This window comes from Camarhynchus parvulus, chromosome 20, assembly GCF_901933205.1.
Source record: "Camarhynchus parvulus chromosome 20, STF_HiC, whole genome shotgun sequence".
In the NCBI taxonomy this organism is placed as follows: domain Eukaryota; kingdom Metazoa; phylum Chordata; class Aves; order Passeriformes; family Thraupidae; genus Camarhynchus; species Camarhynchus parvulus.
In genome coordinates this window covers 4294211-4316155 of record NC_044590.1, presented here as the reverse complement: position 1 = coordinate 4316155, position 21945 = coordinate 4294211, and the positions used below count along the sequence as shown (strand labels likewise).

General features: G+C 42.8%; 1 protein-coding gene across 4 annotated transcripts in view; it reads right to left on the bottom strand.

The window, feature by feature from the left end:
- CDH4 (cadherin 4) overlaps nucleotides 1–21945 on the bottom strand; it is a 416711-nt gene that overhangs the window by 162479 nt on the left and 232287 nt on the right. For all 4 annotated transcript variants that reach the window (XM_030963158.1, XM_030963159.1, XM_030963161.1 and 1 more), the window contains one exon: nucleotides 6050–6273. In XM_030963158.1, coding sequence (XP_030819018.1) covers nucleotides 6050–6273 — 224 coding nt within the window. The remainder of the gene's footprint in view (nucleotides 1–6049; nucleotides 6274–21945) is intronic.

The following is a 21945-nucleotide window of genomic DNA, read 5'->3' as shown; positions in this document are numbered from 1 at the left end:
GACATGTCTGTATGAAGCAATTTTTGTCTGCACTCAAACTCATGTTTACAAGCAGCTGTCATCAGATTATCACAGCAATGAAGGTATTTTTAGGATATCCAGTCCAAAATATTTTTTTTGAAGTGGCAGTCAGACTTCAGCAGTTACCAACAAAGAACATGAAATGGGAGGTCAAAAGCTTTGATCTGGCAAGGGCAAGGAACACATCACAGCAGGAGCACACAGCAGTCCAAGGGGTTTGTTTTATCAGGAAAAACTTATTTCCGTGTCAGCACTTCAATCCTTAGGACTTCTTTTTGTTTGAAGGAAGACAGATCTGGAGTGAATTTCACTTACAGATGGTCTTTTGAGCACGGCTTTGAGCCTGACCCTTGGTATGATGCTGACTGCTTAAGAACTAAATGCAGCAAGTGCAGTGCTTGGAAACTTCCCGTGGTGGGCTGATTTTCCAAGGCAATGAGCACCTGTGTGTCATATCTTATCCGGGCTGCAGCACGAGGCCATGGCATGCAGCACAACTGAAAATCAGGCCAGGGAAGTTCACGTGTTTTCACAACCACCACTCTCTCCTCCTGCAATGATTACAGGTGAGACGTTCAAATTCACTCAAGCACGAGGTCAGGCAAGTTCAGCAGATGCATCTTCATTAGACTTGCACAAATATCATGAGCAGTCTCCCTGGTAACAATTATATGATACTAATTTATTAGTCATCTTCTTTCTTATCTTTTCCACTGATCTGATTTGTTAAAACCCCAAACAATGTCTCAGAAGTTATCTGAAGGAAACAGAAATCTCTGCATGTATCCTGCCTGACAGATAAATCCAGGTCTTGCTTGACTGATGAGATACAGAAATAAAAATTATTCCAGTTGCTATTTTGCTGGATTTAGTTATTGCCTTGGATCCCCCACAGAGGTAGTGAAAGAGGACAGTGCCACTGTAATGACCCAGTACTCAAAATATGCACCAGCATTGTCAGAAAAAGGCAGGATGACAACTAAAAACCTCATTTTCTCAGCCCTTCTCTAGTGATAAAACAGTTTGATGGGGCAAACTCCCCTCACCCTGATGCCATAGGTAACATCTCACCCCAGTGCCGGGAAAAGAAGGAAGGAAGTGAACACATTTTGTCTCATTTCCTCCAGGTGCACCTGCCCAACAGTGCCAGGGAGACTGGAGTCACTGGAAGCACAGATCCCACTCAAACTCTGATTTTCCTCCTTCAAGGGAGGGCTCCCCAGCCCGTGCAGAGCATCCTGGCTGCACAATAACCCAGGCCATCAATGAGAGCAGTGCTGAATAAGCCTTTCCTTGCCCAGAGACCTTTGTGCTTGTGATCAGCAATAAAAGGCTGTTCTTGGAATTTAAAACCACTGCCAGGTGAAATACCACAGATGATTATTTAAAGGCTTTAAATAAAAAAAAAAAAGCCCTCTGTCTGTAAAAACCAGCTTTTCACATTCACATTGTCTGGCTGTGGACTCATAGCTGGGTTATGAAAGCAGCCCAAAATAAGATGAGATATAATAAAACACAAGCTGGGCTTAAGCAAGAATTGATTTCTGACAGCAGTTCTCAATGTTTTAAACACTAGCTGCAGACCTCATACATTTCTGAATTTAATTGCACAATTCCCAGTGATTTAACATTACAAAAATTTACATATTTCCATGCTCAGAATTTGAAAAGCTCAAACAATGAGAAACTTTGGTTGACATAAACACAGTTCAAAGAAAACAGCATTTTTTTTCCCACTAAACTAAGTCACTGGCAGCAGATGACTGACATCTTACATGTGCTCAATATATCCTGTACCTCTAAGCTTTTCTGCTATGAATTCCTTTCTATGCTGTATTTCTACAAATCTGGATTTTATCTTGTGAGGTGAGAACTACAGAAAAATAGACAGCTAAATAAATACAGAAGAAAATTTGCCAGATGTGCCTTAGACACACGAAAGGACTGAAAATTAAAGAAAACAATCAATGTAAATGAGAAGGTCAGAACTTCAGATGGGATGAGCCAGCACAGAGGGTGGGGGAAGTTGGTTTTCAAGGAATGATGAGGAGGAGCTTGGACTGATGGACACAGAGGGCAGGTGCAGGGTGTGAAGGACGAATGGAACAACATTTCTACTCATAAATGGGAAAATTTGAGTTTCTGTAACTAAAACACAGGACACTCTGAAGATTGCAGTCCTCAGCAACGTCACTGTTCACAAATATAACTTTCATTTTTAGACTTTTGGTTGAATCAATATCCAATTTTTCAAAATAATAGCATGCACTCTTAGAAAAGAAGACATTACACTGCTAATTCCAGATAAGTAAAGCCTGGCTTTACTTTGCTTTCTTCTGGAGCATTATCCCACTCAAGTTCATCTTTCACAAATGCTGACACAAGCCACAAAGACTTTATTTCATAAAAATAGCATCTTTTCTCTTTTCCTTTTCTCCTTTATTCTTTTCTTTTTTCTTTTATTTTCTTTTTCCTTCTTCCCAAACTACACCCACAGCCCCGATTGAAACTTTCAGTTGGAACAACAGGCAGCCAGACAAGAACAGTAGAAGAAACTTTATCTTAAGTATTTATTGTTATCCTGGAATATCACTCAGTTTCCTCTGGGGTAATTCAGCACTCTTGTGGGAAATGAGTGACCTCATTTGCATTTTCTAATTGAATTGCTATCAGGTTTCCTGCAAGACTGAACAAAAAAGTTCCCTGAGTTACTAACATCACTTGTATTAACAAAAAAAAAAGTTTACATTCAAGTGTTTGCTGGGGAGGAGGGGACATGTATGCTTCATGTATCATAAAGCACATTTTTAAACTATTTCCCTTCTTTTCTATCATTTCACCCTACTAGCATGACACCTTAATGTAGCAGTTAGAACTCTTTCCTTACAGTGTTTTTCACTGAAATCTGGCAGGTTATTCAGTCATCTCAAGCAATCAGCACATTTATAAGGCCAACGCTGTGAAAGAGGGGAATTGTCACTGTGCTGCGTCCTCCCCATCAAAATGTTAGGCTGCATCAAGAGCCAGGTTAAGCTGGAGGATCTGGGGCACAGGTATGGACACCAAACCTTCTGATTTTGCAGTGGAAGCACACAAAGTGGGGACTGGCCCAACAAGAAAGGATCTGCTGCCTTGGAAGCCCCTGGCCACCACCCAAGCACTCCCAGCCTGTTGCACAGAATTTCAGTCAAACACGCTGCGACAAGAAAGGATCACAGATCCAAAGGATCATTTATTGCTGGATAAATCCTCTGTGCTCTCCTGGAAAGGAGCCCACTGTCCCACTGTGCAGGCAGGCTCACTCCTGGCCCCACAGAATCTCAGCCAGCATCCCAAAACCATTGCTTTCTCCCATAACATTTGTTCTGTATTATAACCTCCACAATAAACCAAATGTGTAATAATGGCCATTCTAGGAGGACTGGTTTTGATGCAGTTTTAATCCCTGGATAATCATGAACTAAATTCTGATTTATCCTTTCAGAGGGGGTTCTGAGGAGCAGCAAGGCCCCTGTCATGAGGGACTGCCCTCACTGAGGGCCATTGCTCATTGCTCCAAGGTAAAAGGACTTTTTTTGTGCTGTAGGTGCCAACAAACAGTGATCAGCAGGTGCAGTAACTGAATTTCATGCCAATTATTTATAATGTCTGGGAATTGTTCAGCATTTTCGCAAAATCAGTCACAAATTTACAAAGTAAAATGGAAATAAATGGATGCACCAGAAGAAAACTGGTCTCCCTCCCTCTCTCAGGTCACCTCCTCCTTTCTCTCTCACAATTGCCATCTCTATATCCTGAGTATAACAAAACAATCTGAAATGTCTTTAAAAAGAAAAAAATATATATAGTTTCGCTTGAGTCATATTATTCTACACAAAACCAAATGTGAAATCTGCCTCTAGTAAAAGCCATAAAACATATAAGGGTCACGGCCTGAAACATATTGAACTGGATATTGTAAGGTTTGGGGTTCTTTTTTTCTGCATAAACACTATTATTTTTTAAAATAATCTCATAATCATATTTATTTCTTTAGTAAACAATGGATTATTTTGCTTGCAAAAACCACAGGCATTTAAATAAAATACAAGTCAGATGCCTGCTATAGGGACCCACAATAAAACTGCTCATGACCTTGTCATTTGTCTTGTTTTCTGTATTTTTCCAGCCTCAAACTACACACTAATAAGGCTTTTAGAAAGGAGGGATATGAATTTTAAGAAGCTTAGCTCTCTGTTTTCAACCAGAGTTCAGATTACATTAACATTAGATGAATTTCCAACCAAACATTCTACTAAAACAGAAATGTGTGCTTATTCAGGTTTTTTTTCTGCTACACTGAGAAGAAATTTAAAGCAGCATGTAAGACATCTTACTTTGTTCCTTCGATATTTAATTACTTTTAGAAGGAAGCAGTATTTCTTTGGTTAGAAATGGCAAATCGAGTTGACAATAACAAACAGGGTTTAATTACATCTTCCACAAGCTCAAGCTCTACTGAACAGCAGAAGAAGTTTATTCATATGACTCTAAGCCCTGCAAAACCTCAGGGGTCAGCCCACTGGGCAAGTGAGAGATTTAAGCCTGTCCAAGTTTTTCCTTTTTGCCTCAAATGTGGCAAAAGCTGTCCCAAACAGCACAGAGTTACACGGTGGAATTCTAACAACTTGCACAGGAATTCTCTCCTTCTTTCCCCACCCTGCCCTGCACTCTGTCCAAGCACTACAGACAGGATGGCAGCAGAAGCCAGTCTTGTTGTTTGGACCATTAGTGGTTAATGGTTAATTAATCCAAATTACAGCCACGGCCACGACACCCCACCTGTCCCTGGAGGAGCCACGGCTGCCCCCAGGACACACACACACCTTCATCCTTACCCTGCTGGTCCTCAAGATCCAGCAATAAACCAGGCTCTTGGAAACAATTCCCTGCCAAATCCTGCCCAAATGCCACCACTCAACCAGCCCAGCCGTGCACTGTTTGAGCCAGCACCAGAGATAACTGATAACTGAAGATAACTGCATTTACTCCATGCAGAGAAAGATCTTCAGCCCAGACTAGCAGTGAAAACGAAAATGTGAACTGCTGCTGCCAGAACTTATATGGAAGAGGTGGGAAAGTGACAGCTGCTCCAGGGGCAGAGCAGAAATGTGTTTTCCTGGAGCAGCCCCCAGCTGCAGTGGCTCTGTGCAGCCCACCAGCAGATTTTCACTGAAGGAACACTGCTCTCAGACTGCAGGGCAGGGACAGAGCCCTCCTGCCTTTCAGCAGCGTGTATGGAGCTAAAGCAGAGAGAAACCATCTGTACCCTGCTGCCTGCAAGGCTGGCTCTGGCTTTTCCCCTGCCGGGCTGGGTGAGGGGAGCTGCTGGCACTGAGCGCAGGGGACGTTTGGCACCGCGCGCTCCGCTGCCCGCCCCGTGTGTCAGCACGTGGCCCTTATCAGGCAGCAGCAACGCTCCCCGTCCTTGCAAGGGAAGGAACGAGCCCAAATCTCCCCTCTGGAAGCGGCAGGGCCATGCAGATTGCTCGCAAGAGTGACTCTGAAAACCGGGGAGATGAGGAGCAGGGCAGAGCTGCCAGTGTGCGATTGCGCTGTCACAAAAGAAATCTGAGCTTAAAACCATCAGGAAGATGGTTAGTTTTGACTCTTCACCCTTCATCTCCTGGTTTGACTTGGGAGTCAAGAGAGATTATCAGCCATGAGGTGCAAACATGATGTACATGATGTACGGAGTATGACAGAGACAAGCGGTCACTTAAAAACACAGAAGTATGAACTCAGAGAACACCTCACTCACTGGAGACCTTAAATAATTTCTGTCAGAGAGGTTCAAGGATCATTTGCAAAGAATTTGATGCTGCTCATGGTATCTCCTACCTGGACACTTCCTTATGGTAGGAATTGATATTGCTCGTGGTATCTCCTACCTGGACACTTCCTTATGAAGCACAGACCAGACAACACAAACACTTTGGGGCAAAGGAAGAACAAAGCAAGAAAAAGAGTTTTAAAAAAAACCTCTTACCTTGTGTCCGTTGTGCTGGGACTTGTCTGCCACCAGAAACCTGACCATGGCCTCCCATCTGCCCAGGGTCTGGGGGTCCCAGGCAGTCACCACCAGGATCAGCTGCTTGGAGGGCACCTGCAGGTGGTGGGCGGCGAACAGGGTCCCGTCCGCCCTCACCTTGAAGTCCAGGCTGTTGGTTTCGTACCGCACGCCCTTGTTGCCAGCACAGTTATTAAATTTTACTAGAACGGAGAGGAAGAGATGGGAGAAATGTGTGAGATTGGCGTGATAAGGAAAGCAATCAAATACAAGTTTCAGACATTTAATTTTCACTGATGTCTTCTATATCTCTAATAACCATCAAGGAAATGATTTAACTGTTTCTTCGACCTTTCAGGAGTGCTCTTGTGCTTTATCTCTGTTCCCCAGGGAAGAAGTTGTAAGCCATTTTTAAAGTATTTGATACAGTTTCATTAGATCTCAAACACAGCTGTTCCCCATTTGTACAAGTGGATTTCTCCCTTGTTGCCATTATCTTTTAAATTCAACTGGAGTCTATTACCCACGCTGTGGGTATTTTTTTTTCAGGAAATGTTCTCCATTTCCCTAACCCTTCAATAACCTACTTACCAGATAGGCTATTTGCACATTCTTAACTGAAATTCAAAAGCCCATAACAATTCCATTATCAGAAATATAAAAACAACAAAAAAATTTAACACAGAAATAAAAGTTGAAGCCATTCTGGAACATGCATCTGCTGCTGGAACTGGACCCCCTGTCCTGAGCTGCATTCCCACCTTGGCCAACCCGTCACATGTTACAGCTACTGCAAAAAGGAACTGTAAAACTGTGCTTCATAAACCACAATGTGTCATTTGAAAGCCTACTTTGTCAGATCAAAGCCCCCCAGTTGCTGATATTTCTATTTTCGCCTTTTTTTTGGTCAAAGTCTTTCACAGTCTAGTTTGAAAACTATTTTTATTGGCATTATGAAACATGTCACATATATTAGACCAGGAAAAAACCTCAACCCTATTATGTGACAGCATTGACAAATCGGATAGAAATGGAACCTGCAGCTAATAACACAGGAAACCAAACACTTTCTGCCATTTCAGTAATCCACGGGGCGGAACACACATGTGGTGAAGGAAAACAGATTGTACCCGTACAAACATCTCAAGTGAGTGAGGGGGGATGCACAGCGCTCCAGCTCGGATTGCTAGACAGGTTCCCATGCTGAGATGCTCCAGCCTGCCTGGAGAGGAGGAGAACCTGCTGGGCCAGCTCTGGTGGGCTTGAGCAGACACTTAATTCCTGCAGAAGAGGGGCTGGGGCAGATGGGTTGACCCAGGCTGGCTGTGGTGATGGGATGCAGGGCACTCCAGGGAGAGGAGCTTCTGGGACAGCTGTACCCCAGCTGCCCCTTTCCCCCTGTACCAACCACAGCTTTGCAGCCCTGCTCTGAGCTGAATCAAGCACTAATTTGGATATAAATTTTAAAATAACTCAACCATGGCACAGGTGAAAGAAAAAAGCAGCCAGGAAATGGCTTAACCCATTTGGTTAAAGTCCCCAGGCACATCAAAGTAGGGAGAAATGAGGAGCAGACTATGGCAGAGGAGGGGAAAATCCTTCCCCTCCTTCACCAACGTGCACCCCTCAATAACTGGGGTGCTGTGATTGTGTCATATCTGTACATCTACAAAGGCTTTCTGCGCTGTGTGTTTATTTAGACCACACTGGTACATTTTTATGTGTGTGGTGGGAAGTGTTACCAAATGCTGCAGCAACTGCTGGGCACAAACAGCAAATGTCACACATTGATTTATAAAAAAATAAGATGGATAAAGTTATCTGGTACATAAAAACTACCTGAAAGGCCTGGATGAGGGTTTGCTGCGACCTACAAGAAATGGGACAATCCCAGAGACCTGTGAGGGGAGATTCCCTGGACCTCTGGGACCACCCTGCTGGGAGATCACCTTAATCTCTCCTGAATTTTACAAATCTCCCCTGCATTGACAGCTACAATAAATACGTGTGAACATATCAAGTGCATCTTCACTTCTAAATGGTATTTATTTTCAGCTCAACACCATGGTCACTGTCAGGAACCTGGCACATCAGCTGCTGTATTGCTGCACCCCTCTGCAGTGTGATGGTCACATAAAACTCAAGTTCCATCCCTGTTCCCCAAGTACCCACGTATCACTCACTGAAAGACACTTAAAGAAGAAAGGAGTGATAATGACTGCACATTAAAAAACATTTCAGAGTTTACTTTGATTTTACTGAGATTAAAAGAAAGCCCTACAGTAGTCTGAGAGGAAAAAAAACCACCAACCTTTCTGTATGTGTATGCAGTGATTTCAGTATTCAAAGTACTTAAACATCTGCTTAAGACCCAGCTCGTGGCTCCAAGATGCTGCTCTGGTGTCATATGTCACTGTGTCGACTTTTATGCTCCATTATCTAAAAATGGCTACCTCGTAGACAAAGTCCCTCTGTGACTTGCTAATTACTTCCATTAGTTTAAAACAAACTTGACTAGAGACAGAGAAAACCCTGAGAGAAATCGTCTGATTCTTTTTTCCTTTTTTTTTCAAACAAGCATCTTCTCTGCCCCACATTGCTTCTCTCAGGTAGCACAGGTAGGTGAATGCTCAGCATGGGATTAGCACAGCCAGCTCCTCTCCTAAGAGCCTTTAGGAACTGCAGAAAAGGCTTCAAGGGCACAAAGATTGCAGAGTTTTCAGTCACTCTGCACAGCAGCAATGGCCCTGGCTCACCTGGGCAGCTCTGCAGGAGATTCCAGCCCCACAGGGATGACCCTGCTTGGCTCTGGCAGAGACAGAAGCTGCTCACACACAGCAAACACACTGGAAATGCAGCAGAGCTGAGCTGCTCCCAATTCCATCACAGGGAAGGGCAAAGCTCAGTGCTGGGCTTGGCAGTGCTGGGTGAACAGTTGGACCCAATGGTCTTGGAGGTGTTTCCTAACCCAAATGATTCTGTGATTGGAAATCCTAAATCATCCTCTTTGCTGCCCTTTGAAAATGGGTCCTTGGGATGTTACAAGACTGCTGAGCTGCACTGGTTTATATATATATACATATACACACACACACATATATATATATATATATATATACACACACACAAAGATCCACAAAATCTATAAACCTCATTTATATATATTTATATATAAAATACTTTTCCCAAATATATGTGCACAGGCTTAGGGGAAAAAAAAAAAATCAAGCTATTGTTCTATAATAAATAGCATAGCTCAAGGAAAGGAAATCTCATCCATAATTTCAAATTCTAACTGTTACCCCTAGTCTTTGCTCTTGTGGAGACAGAAATTAAAATTTCATTCAATGGCAGACAACTTTCACCTTTTTTCCTCCTTTTTCTCCCTTAGAAATCTCTACGTGTATGTAATTTGCAGTTGATGCAACTTTTGACTTTCAAATAATGGAAAAAATAAATAAACAACCCTTGGCTGTGTTTACTAGTCTTAAAACTCTCTGTGGACACAAATCAATCCTTCTTTGACCAGTCTGAAGACTAAAGAACACTGCACGAATTTAACATTCAAAAGCTGCAGCATCAGTAATTAGGATTTTGGATAAACAGCAAAGTCACACATCTATCATTTTTACAGGATGGTAAAAAAAAAAACCCCAACTTTAAAAAAAAAATACACTGGAAAAATGTTCAGTGAAGCTTATCGAAAGCTTATGCTGAAAACAACATCTAATACCTGATGAAAGGAAAACCAAGAAGGCACCCTCATTAGCAAGCTTTTAGGTTTAACCCTTTACCCTCATCATTTTTAATTGCTTCTCTATGAAAGGAGGAAGTACAACAATTTGATAAGCTGAAACAGGTACTGAGTGATGGGCAGAGAAGCTGCAGGAGTCTGCAGCAAACTGCTGGGCATCTGAGAAAAAAAATAGGTATTTTACTTCAAAAAAGACACAGGGTAAAAAAAAAAATTCAACAAGTTTTGCATTGTTCCCTTTTATTATTTAGCTTGTTAAGCTGGCTGGACAGAGTCAAATGATCAAGCCAGGATCTTGAAAGATGTACGAATACACTGAACTTCTTGCCCCTCAAATGTCTGAGAGAAATACTGAATTTAATAGGACTATAAATGGTATAAACCAAAGAATTCGCTTTTAGCCTTATCCTTCTGGATTTTCCTTTGACTTCTCCTAGTCCATTAAAAAGTGCCCCCTCTGGCAAGCAGCACAGGGCTGGCAGAGCAGGAGGGATAATACTCGTTTATTAGGATAAACCCCCTGGCAGGACATCATCCCACAGTTCAGGATATGGGTCCCTTCAGGACTCTGTTTTTCACCGTGGTTTTGAGGATTATCTCTGCAAAAGATGTTTCTTGCCTGATGAACTTTAAAGCAGCAAACACACAGCGCCATTTCCAGCAGGATCCATCTGCTTTTCAAGTTGTGTCTCTTGACCAGCTCCCTTGCACCCGGTGCACTGTGATAAATCTAAGCTGCCAAATCCCCCCCTCACCCCTTCTGTGAACATCATTAAGGTGAGGATGGCTTAACTGCAACCTTTGGGATTTTCAGATGTCTGGGTAACCTGCAGAGTCCTCACCATGCACGGAAATGTCTCTCCTGTGTGATCATGAGCAAATCACTTGAATTCCTGCCCTGGCACTTCTGGCCTGATGCTCCCAAATGTCTGCACTCATCCATCTCCTCTGGCTTCTGCAGGGGGTTTAGTCCTGGCCAGCACTCCCTGAGTGTCACCACACCAGAAATTAAAAAATGCCAAACGTGTCCTGTGTGGAGAGGCTCCTGTTGCCTAAGAACTGAAACCATTCAGTTAACCACAAAAATGCATGGGCACATTACAGCCTCACAAAGTGATTTCTCCATTAAGTGCTAATGTGAAGCAGAGCGTGCTGTGCCTTGTTGGGAAGCTGCATTTATTGGGCAAAGTAAGTATGCAGCATAAAATTTTACACGGCCACGTTTTTGAGGCATCCTTCTTTACGTTTGTGCAATCCCTTTGTGAGTCTGTGAGAAAAGTGTTTTAAAGCAGTGGGAACCAACTGCAGCTGAGTGAATTCCCCATGGCCATGCTGGGAACTTGGAGCAAAGCTGGGACGTGAGTCCTGGAATTCAAACTGCCAGGAAACTGCCTCCATCACCCAGATACAAGTGAACAAGGCAGAGAAATTAGAAAGATGGACTTTCAAAAAGCAAACAGAGCAGATCCTTCTCCCTACAAACCACTGGGCATTTCCAGATTAGTGCAGGGTGAAAAACTTAAGGGATGTCACACAAATTATTACAATTGTTGTGTGAAATGGAGTCCCATGAGCATGTGTACATACACAGTGGAATTATTCTGTGACTGAAATATCTTGTTTACAAAAGGCAAATGCTGAGATGGAGGCAAGAGGACTGTAATAGAATTAGAGAGTCACGAAGGTTGAAGAGACCTCTAAGATCACAGAGTCCAGCCCTTAACCCAACCCTGGCAGGTCCACCCCTAAACCATGTCCCCAGGTGCCACATCTACATGTTATTTGAGCACTTCCAGGGATGGTGCTTCCATCACTTCCCTGGGCTCCTGTTCTACTGCTTGACAACCCTTTCAATGAAGACATTTTTTCTCACATCTAACCTAACCCTCCCCTGGTGCAACTTGAGGCTGTTCCCTCTTGTCTTATCTTGTCCTATTTTGTTTCTCTGTATTAAAAGGATGGATGCATCCAGGTACCACAGGCATTTTAAGCACTCTGGAACAACTCAGAGATGGCGTTTCAGTGTTTTGTGGAAATTAAAACTGACTTGAGCCATCACACTTACACACAGTGCTACATCTAAGCCTGGACTCCTGCGTCTATCCCACCCCTGCTTACAGTAAATCCCACACTATCATACCATACACAGCCAGATTTGCTTCCTGCAGTTCATTAAATGCTCAGAGCCCTTCTCCTTCTCTACAAGAAAAACAACACATAAATAGGAAAAAATGATGGCTGTAAAACCTGACGGAGACAATGTGTAATTTTTATCTTCTCATTACTAATTTTATAGGTTACATTTTCCACCATGTCCCCATAAAGGATATCACACTAATAAACTCTTAGTGTCTTTATTTAATATTTATAGCGCCGTGGGAGAACCAAACTCTTCTGGTAAAAGGTAAAAACAGCAATTCAAACAGCTGCTTCAAAGACTAATAAACACATCCCCAGTGATTGAGTTTAAGAGTATACAGTTTAAAAAATGCTTTGATGCAAAAAAAATGGTAGGAAATAAATGGATGGATCTTGGTTGGTATATGAATGTATACAAAAATGTGCATTCTCACACCCTCAGCTTCACAAAGCATTGATTATTCATTAAATGTTCTTGGAGTAAAAAACAAATATAATGAATGAGTTTGGAGAATTAATGAACTATCCCACAGTCTATCATCTGCTGAAAACATTTAGCATGATTTAGCATGTTCTTAATGTTATTTTCTTGCAATTAATAGCACAGAAATCTGCTGCAGTTCTACCCATTTCTCAAATCTCAGGTCAATGTGAAACATTACATCCCATTTTCCAGTGCATTATTTATGATCTCTGAGCTATGACTGCTAATATTTGCCTTACTGGAATAATAGTAAATTACCATAACAATTTACCATATGTAATTATGTTAAACAAAATCTTTCTTTATTTATCTTCTTGTAATCTTCAGTTACAGGGAATCCTCCTATTCAGACTATGCAATAATACAACATTCATGACATTCCCAACCTATTACATGCTTGTTGGAAATGACTCCACGTGCCACTCAACTGGTGACACTTTGGAATCAGCAAAGGAGCAGCAATCTGCCTCCAGCAGGAACTCAGATAGATTTCAAAAGGGACACAGAAGCATTTTATGTTTAAAGGCACATTTTGAATTTGCCCTCTTTAAGCTGCAAAGCTCAACCCCCTCCACGATCAAATGTGGGGTTTAGGCACGCACCACTGAATTCCTGACTGCCTCACGGTCACCTGCAGCTGTTTTGCTTCCACAAAGCCAGGACTGTAGGTTTTATGGGGAAAATGGCAAGGCTTTTTTGTGCACAAGTCATTTAAAAAAAAAAAAATATATATATAAAAAATACTTCTGTGGGCTTGATGGAACTACATGGAAAAGTCATCTTTTCATTTCCAGAGCCACCTAAATACTTTCAACACGTTTTCCAGCTTTATATTCACTTTTATCAGCTCTTGCTTACAGAGAATTTCTGTTTCCATGGCTAGAGAAAAAGAAAAGGAACAATACAATTCAACAGACAAATCGGGATCCTTTAAAAAGTCATTCTGTCACGTGTGCAGTCAGCCAGGAGCAATGAGGAGTTAAGGGTACATTAAAAAAATCTAAATCCCATTCAAACAAAACAAAAATCTAAATCCCAGACACTGAGTGTCTCTTTCATATTCCCACCTGTGCTATTTTTCATTTACTGGAAGCCAATTCAACTAAAATACATGTTTTTAAGGAAGAAAAAAATGGAGAAGTATATTTCACTTTTGGTTTGGAATTGGAGGGGAGTACAGACCCCTGGAGAGAAGGACTATAGAACATGATAGAAAAGATGAATCACTCTGGCAACAGCCAGCCAGCCATTAATTTTCAGCCAGCCAGGAGTTGGTCCAATTAAGCCAGGCTCCTTTCTCTACATTAACATGCTTTACTCAGTTTTTTTTCTGAAGCTAAAACATCAGCTCGAGACCCCAAAGGCTTTTCTATTTAGGATCAATCAATCTACCTTGCTGCACTGTAAAACATACACTGTCAGCTCCGAGGCGAGCTCAAAAAAAGAGCAATGGTAGAAAAATTTGATAAATCGACATGTTCTGGCACTTAGTAGAGGGATTCTTCCTACACTGTCACTTATTTTTATCTGATTAGAAACAAGTATTAGTAAAGGGAATATTCCCTTCTATTCTCTTTCTGGTATTTAGCATTAAGAGGAGTCTTTTTATCCCCGATTTTCTACATTTTATCCAGCAGATTCCTGCCAGAAAGGCACAGAGGTACTACCCAGATTTCAAAGGGCAGTGAGTCTGAATTGGATTTGCAGGATGTGGACTCACATTCAAGCGTTTTCTTTGGCACAGAAACATGAACCTGCATCTATTGGTGCTCATGTTAAAGACATTTTTCACTGCTTTCACATTTTCGTGCTCAGGGCTTTACTGTGAGTATGCAACCTCACCTCTGGGTTTCCAGCACCTGCTTTGGCAAGGACTGCTTTATTTGGGATTTCACTGCCCATTTGAGATCCACTCTCTCTCCCTTACTGGGGCATCTCAGGAATGGTTAATTAATACACGAGCCAGGGCCTGATGACAGAGGCAAGGACACTTACAAGCTCTGAAGTTCTCTGCTGGGATAATTTGGAAGCTTGCCCTTTTCTTTGGTAAACACCACAGTGACTCTGCTGTTGGTTTCCATGTTGTTCTCAGCATCTTTACCTTTGGATAAAAACCTTTCCTAGCAGTTTAAGCATGACAACCCTGCTCTGCTTTTAGCAGCAATGTAGACAGAAAGCCACTGGGATGTGCAGCTGATGGTCCAGCTCCAGATTAAAAGGCAAATAAAGAGAAGCCTGGTTTGGGTAATCCTGCCAATACCAACTGCACCACACTTTGTGGCAGATGCTGAGACTTTGCAGGCAACCATTTTTATTCTTTGCTCTTTAAATTCCACACGTCTGTAGGATGGTACTGAGATTCACTATGGCACTAATGAGATCATTTTGCAATTAAAGGCTAAGTAGAAACAAACCTCTCACCACTCTACAGGAGAGTTTGGGTTCTCTGATTAAGCAGCAGTAAATAAACCTGATTCACTCTTGGTCCTGGTGCACACCAGAGATTAACTCTCCAAACAAGATGGACTGATTGACCCCATGGATTAATCAATGAGTTTCCCAGCTTCAGAGCAAAGTGCAAGTTGTGGGAGTTACCTGCAGCAGGATATGTTCTAATTATTATTACCAGCACAGAGCACATAAATCCCAGGGCGCTTTATTTGGAGGTTTTTCTCTTAGCACTAATGATCTCCACAACACTCTCATGTTTGTCAAACTACCTATGTGGGAAAAGACTTTAAACACCCCTGTGCATTTCTTGAGGAAGAACTGCAAGTTTTATGGAAGCTTGGTGTGATAATTATAAAGGGTGGAGTCTGTGTAATGGTAGGGCAATCTCTAGGCTGTAACAGCTGCTTGCCCATCACTCCTGTGGGCAGGAGCATCCCTGGAAGGAGCTATTGGGAGGCTGGGACTGTGCTGGAGACAATCCCCATGTGAGCAGAGAGCCCAGCCCTGCTGGTACAGGAACATCCCAGTACTGGGAGCACTGGTGGGAAGTGGGAAAGACACACAGCTCCTGCACAGCCACCCCTGCCAGCCCCACCTGCCCCACTGCCAGCGACCTGCTGCCCTTGGGGGGTTTTCCTCTCTGTCACAGATCTCTTTTCAACTTGCCAGAAGTGTATTAGGAAGGCATCGGGAGCTGCAGGAAGATTTTTAGTGAGGAAAAAACCAAAGTGAACAGAGGCCATTTGCAGCCTAGGAAAAGAAGTTGAAAGAGATGCTCCAACTCTGCAGCTGTGTCAGACGGCCTCAGGCTTCTCTCTCCTCACACTCTTCAAACAAACAAACTCTCAGCACCTAGAAACAGAGGCTGCAGATGTCAGAGGAAAAAAAATCAGACACGCCAGTAAAGACACTGAACTCCTTACGGACTTGACTTGTGTGTAAACACTGACAACTTTGGGGCTGAGTGTTCTCATCTTCCTCAGCCTGGCTTGAGTGTGAACGGCTGCTGATCCAGGCAGTCACATCCCAATGCAGTAAATGAACAGATGTTTCAGGCAAGAATATTAGAAATGGAAGACTTTGTTACCTGAAAGAGTCAAGGCAGGGTATCTATATTTAACTTGTAGCTGCTGTGCACCTCTGCTCTTCTGCCTGCACAAAAAGCAGCAGCAGTCCTTTACCTTCAGCTATAACCTACACAAGTCTGCAGGTTTCAAGAAAAATTACTTTTATGTAGAATAAAACACTGTTTGGTTCCTGGTGGGCTCAAGTGCTTTGACATTTGGACAAATTCAGCGAGTTTTATTTACAGATGGAGGCTCTGGGTTCTGTGTCTGGCACAGGAGGAGAACAAGTGGCCCTGATGCCCAAACTGCACTTGTGGGGGTAACAAACCCTGGCCAGTGTCAGAGCTGCCAGGCTGCAGAGAGCCAGGGGATCCTGCCCTGGAGCTGGGCTCCTGTGTACACTGACTCCACAGGAAACTCATCCACAGAGCAGGAAATTAACTGGAAAAGCAAAACCACAATAAAACACAGATCCAGGCAGTCTGGTGTTTGGTCATCACTGGCCCAAGCAGAGCCTCCTGGCCTCTGCAGCCACTCTGGAACATGTCCTGACCACAGCATCCCCACAGCCACAGAGCTTGGCTGCTGCTGCTGCCACCGATGGAGCCACAGGGATGAGGTTTACTGAAACTTCCCCTTTCCTCTTTTTTATATTCATCTTCTCTGGCCCTTCTTACTTACAGTGGTGTCCAAAAGAAAAGTTGTCCCCTTGCCTGAAGAACAACTTCAAGATTAAACTAGCAACTTTAAATTTCATGGAGCACTTTTGTTGGGCTCAGTCCCTTCAATTAAAACCGAGAGAGACTGAAGCCAGTAAATTAGAGAACGTGACAAATGCAGCACAAAGCACTGAAGATCCCAGAAGGTATCAAATTTAGTGTTAAAGTAAAGAAACAATAGGGAAGTCCAAGACATTTCAGAGTGTAGTGAATCAAATTAAATTGCCTGAAATTCCACATGGAATACATTTGACAAATTTCTTTCCCCCTCTTCAGCTTTCTGTTTGAGATGAACTGTCGTCTGGCAGCTTCAAACGTCTGGCACAGCTTCAGCTTCAGTTTGCTGGGGCTGAATCCAAACACGAACCTGAACTTTACCAGTTCTGCTCTTTTTGTAAACATACTTGCTGTGGCTGCCAAATGCTTTCCAAAAGCACACAAAACCCAGAATCCAAAAGGAAAATATTGTCTTGCCGCAATGAAATTTGCATTTTGCCACCTATGGGCAGCAGCCCGTGTGTGGAGCCGGCGGCCGGGCTGAGCCCACCTGGCCTTGCATTCCTCAGATTTGGAGAGGGAAAGGTGATTTGGGAGCTGATGTGGGAGGGATGAGACTCCCATGCACCCAGCACGAGCCCAGCTCCAGCCACACCAGTGCCAGTGCCACTTCTGCCCACAGGGCTGCAGGGGCAGCAAATAACAACAAAGATAACAATACCAACAATAATAATACAACAATTAGCAGTGGGATTCCTCAGATGAGCTGGGTAAGGCAAGCAGTAAACTGTCATTAAACACGTGCCACTGATAGCAAAGACCAGTTTAGATTCCCCCAGTGAGCAGCCTCAGAACAAATTCATTTTAAGGTAGGGAACTTCAGCAGCGGAAGGGACGGATATAAAGAGGGTTATGATCAAATTGCTCCTGAGAGCAGATAGCATCAGCCTGGATATATCAGATTTTTTTTTCCATTTTGCTTTTAAAACATATTTGGTTTTGCAAAATGCTTACAACACACATGCTGCTTTGATGCAGGATGTGATTCTTCAGCAGCATCCTGCTACCTGCGTGGATTCCCTCTTAAAAACTCTTTCTTTCTCCATTTTAAACCTTCTAAAACACCCAAGCTCCATAAACTATTCAGGTGCAGACAGCTGAACTGAATACATCTTTAGGATGGAGAGCAGCTAATGACAGAAGTGTCTCAGTTCTGGCACAAGACACAAAGGCTAACAGCTTCTGCTGGAAAAGCACATTTTACTGTCCACAAAGTCTCAGCCACGTGGAGTTCCACCACTGCCCAAAATAGACAACATCTGGTTCATACAAACACTGATTTATTGCTTGTCTTCACTCCCCTTGGGTTTTAATTATGAGTAGATCTTGTAACTATTATATTTGTATTTGTTTTATCCACCTAGACATTTTTCTACACTATTAACTACAAAATGAAAGCTCTTTCTAAAAATAGTACAAAAACTTACTTAAAATGTGCATATGGCCTTTATTAAAGTAATCCCTGTAATGAATTTTTAGATGAAGTAAAAGCACCACTGAAACCAGTGATTAGCAGGCAAGCCTGCACCTGATTTCATGAACAGTGTAAGATTAAAAAGTTTCTTTTTATAACAATAAACTCCGAGAGAAAAGAAGAGTATAAATATCTGCTGCTCTTAATGCAAACCAGTGTGGTGACAGGCAAAAATCCCTCATTACTGCACCCCTCTCACTACCCCAGGGGCTCTTTGGGGGTGTGGAGCAGTTCCCGTGGCCAGGTGTCCTCATTTTAAAGCATCTCCATGGGGTGGCACTTCCTCAGCAGATGGGACAGATCCATACTGCACCTGAAGAATAAAACACTGTTCCTCCCCTGGGTAACAGTCAGGAATGCAATTGTTCAAAGCCATCATAGCCAGAGTTTTTTGGGCTAAATTTTCTGTTGTTTTGGGTTTGTTTTTTTTTTTTTTCTCTCATAATATTCTTAAACTTTCTGGGAATAAGCTGATTCAGAAATTACTTTTTAATTTCTATTGTTGAACAACTACCATCACAACACAGAGTGCAATAAATGAATAAATAAATAAATAAACACCACTTGCAATCTTTAACTTTCTCTGCCTCTACATCACCCATAAAAATTAATTCTGTAGAAAATAAAAGAATTAAAAAAGGACATGACAAACCCAACCAGCTTTTCTCCCCGACTTACAAAAAAGGCTGGAAACTATTTCTGGAAATGTCCTAATGTTTCTATTGTATGACTGAGGCTTTTGAAAATGTTTATTTGTCCTACACAGACCCTCCAGAAGGACCAGCAGATCTCATCTCTGCCAGCCCAACACACCCACTGGGCAGCTCAGGCCCATTCAGGCAGAACCCTGTCCCACTCATGGCACAGCTTTGGGAATATGATGAGAAATTGCCCCAGATGTCTGAACTGCTGAAATTGGAAGGCAAAAAGGGCCAATAGCTGTGTTTTCCTCCCTCAGTGTCAGCACAGAGCACGACTCGTGTGCTGAACCATCTGCAGACCAACCAACCAACCCTCTAGGCAGAGCAACAAGTACGCAAGAAATATCTTGGCTCCGTATCTGTTTTTTAATTAACAAGTTTTGCATGTAAACAGATACCTTCTCTTATTCCAAATCCACACTGACATCCACTACTTATCATTCTGAGGCGACTGCTAGGGGAAGCATGATTAAAAAATCCCAAATTCCATGGAAGTCATCTCAGAGCTGCCCATCATCAGGCCGCCTGCTCCTCTTCCACACCAGCTCAACTGTGAGAGCCTGCAGCTGAAAACAAAAAGTCGGGCCATTTGAAGAGATAAAAGTCAGTTACGAGGGCTGTAATTTCATTTTTTTGTTTACTGATTGATGGGTTGAAAAAGAAACATCGACTGGTTGGTATCTTTGAAAGGTTAGACAAATGTGATGAATGGTATCAAAAGAAATCCTACCAGATCTCAACCCCCACTTCTTTTAGAGCTACACAGATATCAGGGCTGGGCTGGATGGGGTTTTTTGAGCAAGCTGGGAGGCGTCTCTGCTCAGGGCAGTGGGATTGGAATGAGGTGATCTTGAAAATCCCTGTGCAGATGTGAAGGGCACCAGCCCCACGAGGACACAGCCCCGGCTCCTGTGTCCTTTCCCAGCACAGGGAGCAGCACTTCAACACTTTGCACTCACACATTTGCAGTTTTTTCCAGAGCAGGCCTCAGTAAGGACTGTCAGCTACCACTGTCAGTGATGTCTAGCTCAATGTAAACACTTTGTTAGGAACGTGATGAAATTACACCCTCAGGTTTATTTTAAATACTAAAATAAGTCTTGGCACAGAACAAGTACGCACTCATTTGTGCTGCAGTGCTATGACCACAAGTTTTAATTTTTGCTGTTTCATTATTCATCCTGGATCAGGTCTCAAATTAAGCTAATATGCAAAGATGAGGGAGAATGGGCACTTGTTTATCTCAGTTTCTTCCAATTAATTCAAGTTGTTCAGTAATCACATTACTTTTCTACAATGTGATAAGGAAGAAAAAAATGACCAGCAGCCATCCAAAGAACAAAACAAGATTCTCTTTACATAAAAAGCAGGATATTCTACAAAATTTACTTGCATGAATAAACTCCAATAAACCAATTAAAATACTCATTTATAGGGATGGCTCATATTATTGACTCAGCCTACAAGAGAGATTTTTCTTCTTTTTTGCCTTTAATGTTTACAATATTACCAGTGAATTGACCTCCTAACAGATTATATGATGGAGACTGGCAAAGGTTTCCTGAAACTGTCCTGGAAATATGAAATTGTCCTAAATTTCCCTCTTGTTCTATGGGGGCAGTGGCAATAAATGGTACATCAAGCAGCAATTTCATGTCTATGAACTGGTGCTATACTTGAATTAATCAAAACCAAAGCTTCAAACCCCCCAAATGACTGTTAAAATTAACCATCTACTACCTTTTTTTCAACAGAAAACTTGCAAAAAGTTGAAGTAAGAAACAAAAAAGTATTATTCAGTCCATAATTCATACAGTTTTAATGGTATTTCTGACCTTTAAAGCAAAAAGCATGAATAGCTCACCCAGACCATTGGGCAAATAGAAAAAGTAACATGAAAAGCCAGCAAAGAAAAGAGAAACTACTCACAAGGAATCCTCTGCAGCTCCAATACAACAACATTTCTACTCCATGAAATATAAAATGCCATCAAAACTTTACCAGCCACTCTCAATCTATCTCACAGCAGGTCATTACATGGAAGAGGGGACAGACATTGAGCTCCACTGAATCCCAACCAGCCGCACCAATCCTGACCTGTACCTGTCACTTTAACATTTTCCTGAATGTCTATAAAAGACCAAACAAAAATGAGGAAATCTTTGTGTTGAACCTGCCTGCCACAGGCAAGTCCCTTGTCTCTGCAGCACTGTCCCTGTGGATTCACCTCCCAGAACACCATGGACATTGATCCCACGTGGTGAGGATGAGGTCCTGGCAGTGCCCAGGGAGGGAGGCTGGGATGGGCACAGGGCTGACATGGTCCCTCTGTGCCAGGACACCTGCCTGGCACCCACCTGCAGCTCCCTTGGCTTGAAAACCACAGCTCTGCTCCAGCAGCACAGGGACTGGAGCTGGGAGAGGGGAAGGTACAGGGCACCAATGCAGCCACCTGGGCAAGACCCACCCAAGCAGCAGCTTCAGAGTGAAAATTACAGCCTGTCTTGTTTAAAACACTGTGCTTAGGCAGCCATTTGGGGACCTGTGCCCACAACATGCCCCTGTGGAGGGGGATTTTATATTCCCTCCCTACCCTGCTGTTTCTGGATGCTTTAGGAGCAAAGCACCAATATCCTGTTCAGCTCTGCTCAGCTGTGCAGGAGGAATCAGTGAGGGATGGCTCTGCTGCTCATCCCCACGCCTCATCCTCGTGTGGCACTGCTGATTTTTGGCAGTGATTGATGACTTGCACTAAACCCCTGTTACCAGGAACCAAATGGGTTTTTCTTCATGAGCTGCCCATTATCAGGCAAACTTCATGAGCTTTTAGGGTAGGAAGCTTATCCTCTGGAACAGACTTCCCTGTCTAAAACACCTCCTCCTTTCTCCTGCGATTTACTGTTCATTTATCTTTACTGGAAAGCTGGTGTACAGGCTAGAGGCATCTGGGGCTCTTGTTTCTGGAAAAGCCTGCCATGGAAGCCCAAAAATGAAAAGCCAACATTCCCACCAGCATATTAGCTGGTTTA